General features: G+C 37.1%; 1 protein-coding gene across 1 annotated transcript in view; it reads left to right on the forward strand.

The window, feature by feature from the left end:
- LOC126183493 (CDGSH iron-sulfur domain-containing protein 3, mitochondrial) overlaps positions 1-5,896 on the forward strand; it is a 28,509-nt gene extending 22,613 nt beyond the window's left edge. Inside the window, exons 2-3 of the mRNA XM_049925525.1 lie at positions 2,698-2,886; positions 5,439-5,896. Coding sequence (XP_049781482.1) covers positions 2,698-2,886; positions 5,439-5,615 — 366 coding nt within the window. The 3' untranslated portion in view covers positions 5,616-5,896. The remainder of the gene's footprint in view (positions 1-2,697; positions 2,887-5,438) is intronic.
- Positions 5,897-6,414: the final 518 nt, after the last annotated feature.

The following is a 6,414-nucleotide window of genomic DNA, read 5'->3' on the forward strand; positions in this document are numbered from 1 at the left end:
TGTACTGACTTGGCAGAAAATCCTGAGAAATTCTGGTCTTATGTCAAAGCGGTAGGTGGATCAAAACAAAATGTCCAGACACTCTGTGACCAAAATGGTACAGAAACAGTGGATGACAGACTAAAGGCCGAAATACTAAATGTCTTTTTCTAAATCTGTTTCACAGAGGAAGACTGCACTGTAGTTCCTGTAGTTGTCGCACAGATGACAAAATGGTAGATATCGAAATAGACGACAGAGGGATAGAGAAACAATTAAAATAGCTCAAAAGAGGGAAGGCCGCTGGACCTGATGGGATACCAGTTTGATTTTACACAGCGTACGCGAAGGAACTTGCCCCCTTCTTGCAGTGGTGTACAGTAGGTCTCTAGAAGAGCGTAGCGTTCCAAAGGATTGTAAAAGGGCACAGGTCATCCCCGTTTTCAAGAAGGGACGTCGAACAGATGTGCAGAACTACAGACCTATATCCCTAACGTCGATCAGTTGTAGAATTTTGGAACACGTATTATGTTCGAGTATAATGACTTTTCTGGAGACTAGAAATCTACTCTGTAGGACTCAGCATGGGTTTCGAAAAAGACGGTCGTGTGAAACCCAGCTCGCACTATTCGTCCACGAGACTCAGAGGGCCATAGACACGTGTTCACAGGTAGATGCCGTGTTTCTTGACTTCCGCAAGGCGTTCGATACAGTTCCCCACAGTCGCTTAATGAACAAAGTAAGAGCATATGGACTATCAGACCAATTGTGTGATTGGATTGAGGAGTTCCTAGATAACAGAATGCAGCACCTGGGTTTATGTGTATCATCCCAACACAGTGATATATTACAGTCAATCATCATCACATCTTGAGAGCTCGACAGCAGAGCTTAGCCATCTCCGCTCCGTATTTGTCCAGAATTGGTACTCCGAGAAGCAGATACACCACTCATTTCTACCAGCAAGCATTAAACATAATGAGCAACTAGAATCTTTGGGAAACTTTTCTCAGTTGGTTTTTCTGCCCTATTTTGGTAGTGTCATTCAAGAATAGAAGACTCTTCAAGAAACACTGTATAAACAATGTCCCTAAACTTCCAGTATGAATGCAATTGATGACATGTTTCATAAAAGACAGCCTTGGTCTGAGGAGGCTAGGAATATATAAGATCCTGTATCGATGTTGGACACTGTACAGTGCCCAGACTTCTAGCTCTATTACAGACATACATTGAACACAGACATCACACTGGACTAGACCAGGTCAGTCATAAAAATATGCTTTCGCTGATTATTGTGTAGATGTGGTATAAAGCATGAACTGTATAGAGACAAAGATTCTTTTATCTGCATCCACCTACAGGGATTCTGCCATGAAAGAAGTGGAAAAAATGTGTATAGTAAATGATTTAATCAACAGAAAGCCATAATTTCAGTTTTCATTGGCAAGATGTGTCAGTTACAGAGAAACAAATTCAGCAAGGTCACACCAAAGTGTGCTGAAAACCAGGACATCTAGGCCAGACACAAACACCTTACCCACGCACATATCCAAAGGATTCACAGCTTGTTTCTCAGGAAAAAGGGAGGGAGGGGGGCGGCGGCAGGCTGTGGAAGTTGGTGTCTCCTACAATTACATTATAAACCTTGCCATCCTACTGGCATCTGCAGTTTTCTAGCAAACCAACATAAATTGGTGAGCCCACTACAGCCTATCAAGGTCATACCTGAAGTAACAAGCAACTGCCCCTTAAAATATTGTACAGGTTCCACAACAGCTTCCAGTGCAAAATCTGAACTTTTCAAGCTGTTATCATGTCATTTGTTCTGAGAAGGCATCAAGATGTATAAGAATAACAACCACTACAACAATAAAGAGGAAACCCTAAGGCTAAGTTGATGTTGGGATCCTGTTCTACAGAGAAAGCAGCACATAGGTAGCAAGGGTAGCAAGTAGAAAGGCACTCTGGTAACAACCATGGAAAGGCTCTGGACAATATCGCCATGAGAACATCACCTAACCATCTGACTCACTCTGTATTAAGCCACTAAACATGAGTAGTATCACTGTTAGTCTTCTGGGGAAAAAAACTGCTGTTCTCTCTCTCTCTCTCTCTCTCTCTCTCTCTCTCTCTCTCTCTCTCTCCCTCTCCCTCTCTCCCCCCCTCTCTCTCTCTCTCTCTCTCTCTCTCTCGCCCCCCCCCTCCCCTCCCTCCCTGTGTGTGTGTGTGTGTGTGTGTGTGTGTGTGTGTGTGTGTGTGTGTGTGTGTACACAAATTATCACCATGATTGTATTTTTGTTTTAGGCTTTGTAGGTATTCATCCTCTTTTTACATTTGGTATATCACCGGCTTAAAATGAAACTTCGTATGTCAGAAAAGTTATGCACATTTTTCTGCCTTAATATGGTCGTCTATCAGTATACAGAATTTATATATGTTAATGTTTCCCTCTATTATATTAGTATACAGGATTTCTTTTATTTCCTCACTAGAGCACAGAACATAGCTCATTACCTCTCATTGGTTTACAAATAATTGAGATATTATGTTTTCTAGCTAATAAAGCTATATAAATTTTAAGGTTTTATTTTTTGTATACATAGTTTTCATACTAAGCCAATGATATATTTTTAGTTGTTAGGAAGTATTCTTTTACTAGAATTTATTATTTCTGACATTTAATCTGAATCAATTTATTTTTTCTTGATTTTTCAGAACACATCAAAATTTTATTCAAGTGGTCCAGACAAACCCTCAGTAGTTCCACAAAACCCAGTAGCTGAAATACACAGTGCCTCATTACAAAAACAGAATGGTGAGATATATGACAAGAAACCATTCAAAATGAAATGTGAGAAAGGAAAAACCTACATGTGGTGTCTGTGTGGGAGGAGTAAAAGTCAGGTGTGTTTGCAATAATATGCATGCAGTTAATGTGTTGACATGAATAAAAGTTTATATAGCAGTCCTATACTCATAGTAATGATGTTATCCACTGCCTAAAAATTACTGAAAAAGTTTTTATATGGGAGGAGAGTAGTTCAACTCCTTACTCACCATCCTCATTTTTTATATTATTATTATTTTATTATTAATTATTTTTACTTCACACAAGTCAAAGGATGGCTGGCTATTTTACCATTCATCTTCTTCAACTGAGATAGTGCACCAGCACCAAATATGCCAATTTCTGTGTTATGTTAAGTGGATGTCCATTATTTATGTGAATGAATTTCTTAACAATTTGCCCCCCCCCCCCTCCCGCTTATGTGCGATTTACCGTATAGTTGGATAAAAATATGTAAAAATGATTTTTTTGTTTTAGACAGTGATTTAAACACTGTAATACTTTAATAAAACCTTGTTTATTTATTTAACATAATTAAAAACGATTTATTTTAAACAAGCAACCCTGACTAGTATTGTAATAGACAGAGGGACAAAAAGGCTTCACGAAAGCAGTACTGACCTTTTATTGGTATATACATTAAATGTCACTGAACCTTTACTTACTTTGCTGTTGAAAGGCAACATTGTTTGTACCTTCCTTTGAACGATATGATTATGTAGCTTTTCAGTCTCTTTATTTATGTGATCACTAAGAGTATTCTTGTTAGTGAACTTCAGCTTAGCTCACATTCATAAACGATTAACCTTGTGCTAACACACATGTTTAGACTTGTCGGCATGCTGCTTAACATATGCATTGTAAAAGTTTTGGTACAAATTCACACTGAACACAGTAACATCGGCTTTATATGCATTGCAGAATATCACGATTGACTCACCAACTGACTTGCAGAGATGTCGACTGGCACAGCAGAGAACTCCCTGAATCAAATCTAACACTTGTGCTACACTTCTTTTATACTGGGGAATCTCAGGCATACACACATGTAAAGAGTTCAGTTCAGAGAGGCAATAAAGGCTGGTGGGCATTTTAATATTGACTATGCTTGAGATTATTTTTTTATATATAAATATATAATCTCTGAATTTATAAAATAACATGAGATTTTCGTTGTCTCCCATCCTTTCAAATGAGGTTTTGATGGACTCTCCCCCGCCCACCTTCATTTTGAGCTCATGTAATTAATGGACATCCCCTAAAGCTAAACATGCTGTTCAGTATGGTACAGTCATGGGCTACATACTTGTAGTTTGATCATTGGGTAAGGCATATTTTTGTTAACACCGCTACAGTTAAAATCCAATGTTTGACTTAAACATACACAGCTGCATTAGTCATAGCAGTTAGTTCATTTGAGGTGGACAATATTATTCTGCATCTTCGGTATTCAGACTGTCAGTAATTGTATAACTGGGTATTGTATGGAGTACAAGAATTAAATTTAATTTTTAGTCAGGCCCATTAGCTACACTGTGTGTCAATATAAAGTGTACCCCCCAAGGTCTTGGGAAGCATTTAAAAGTCTGGGCTATAGAATATATTAAGTAATTAAGTACATTGTTTGGTAGTACTCACCACTGGTTCACTCAGAACTCAGGTTATGCAAAGTATGTAGTTCGTTCTGTTGTAATTTTGTTAGCATACTGCACATAGATATTCCCCCCCTCCCCCTCTCCCCACCTACTGTGTAGAGGTCAGTGTTTTACTGATTGATAGATCAGTTGCTATGGTATTCAGCTTTGTTTGTGCAAGACTGTATTTCTGTAGTAACTCACACAGTTTTCTGTATATGAAAGCAACTTTTTTCACAGTTTGGAGTCCACCCAGCCACATTACTTTAAAGTGCATTCATCCTGGATTTAGTTGGTTGAATGAGGTAGAGGAAAAATTTGCATCTTGGCTACCAAGAGGAGAATAGTTAGTAATGTACAGTTTTTCAGACTGCTCGCCAATGTCGTGGGTTAAATTCCAAAACTGGCCATAATGTTTCATGAAAGGAAAATAGATGTCACTCTTTATGAAGATTTTCTGACAAAGCAACAAGCTTGCTAGCACCGTTGGTAATATTTTAGACAACTGCCAGCACTGTTTTTGTCATATCCTTCTTCCAATAATTGGTATTCAGTTTCACTTGATTATGCTGGTAGTTGTCAAAAGCTATAAGTTTTACTCAAATTTTACATGAACAAAAATACCAATCATATTTTGTTCAAGGATGTTGTAAATACTGGGAAAACTTACAGCTTTTGGGAATTATTGGTGCTGGGAGGAAAAATAGAATTATTTCTATGGTGTATTTTGATATCTATGTAGTTAGCATGTGCAGTTTGAGGTGTAACAACTTGCAAAACTCCAGAAGCAGGATGAATGCTGTAAATAACATCTTTGATTTCTTTTTCGATGCCTCTATTAATTATTTTTGTAGCAGTAAACAAATAACAGTTCACTAGCACTAGTTACTTTTGTGTACATTTTGTATGTGGAGATGACTTCCATTTCAGTATAAGAAAGCAAAGTGAGTCATATCTTGAACATTTCTTTGCAGCCTCTATGTGATGGGACTCATAAAAGTGCATACCTGAATACTAAGCTACGACCAGTTAAATTCCAAGTAACAGAGGATAAAGAATACTGGTTGTGTAATTGCAAGCAGACATCAAAGAGACCTTTCTGTGATGGAACTCACAAAAGACCAGAGATCCAGGCAGCTGTTAAATCATGATAGCGTGAAGGATGCTGTAGATAAAAATGTTTGTAGTTGTTTTTGTTATTTGTTTAAAATTTAATAATAAATTTTGTCTTGAGAAATAGCATACAATAATTATGCTGAAGGTCTTTACTTTTCTGGATTACCAAATTCTGGCGCACTGTACCTGTATGTCAGCCATAATGGTTCTGATTTTTTAAAAAAAAGTTTATTTGCATATGCTGTTTTTCATTAACTATTATTTACATTGTTTTGTAGTTAACTCTAGTAGTTAAAAAATTTATTTGTGGAAATTACATTGTGTCTGTCTTCTTTATTTTTAATCATCTGTCCTTCATTTAAATACAGAACAGATAGAACAGGGGAAAATAATATAAGATTATATATCAGAAGTATTCCTTGTTCCATCCTCTTTGTTCTCCCTTGCTTGAACAGGGTTTTTTTCTTTACTTTTCCTGCATGAGATTCAGTGGAAAAAGATAATAGCTCTTTGATAACCTTAGTATTCCTTTTAACATTCCATTATTTTGTAACATACCTTTCACACTTTTGGGCAATCCACATCTGTAATACATCGTACGAATCTGGATATGTATCTGATATCATGAAGGGACACAATAATTAGGATAGTGCAGTAATTTCTGTAAGACAAGTGTATCACTTCACTCCCACTGAATTTGAGGCAACAACAAGAAAGTAAACTCCAATTGAGACTTTGGTATAATAAATGCATTTAATGTTCTTTCGCTTATTATGTGTTATCAGGCTGTAACTGCTGCTGTAGTTTTCATAGTTTGTGACCATGTGTGACCTT

Source organism: Schistocerca cancellata, chromosome 4 (genome assembly GCF_023864275.1).
Source record: "Schistocerca cancellata isolate TAMUIC-IGC-003103 chromosome 4, iqSchCanc2.1, whole genome shotgun sequence".
Lineage (NCBI taxonomy): Eukaryota > Metazoa > Arthropoda > Insecta > Orthoptera > Acrididae > Schistocerca > Schistocerca cancellata.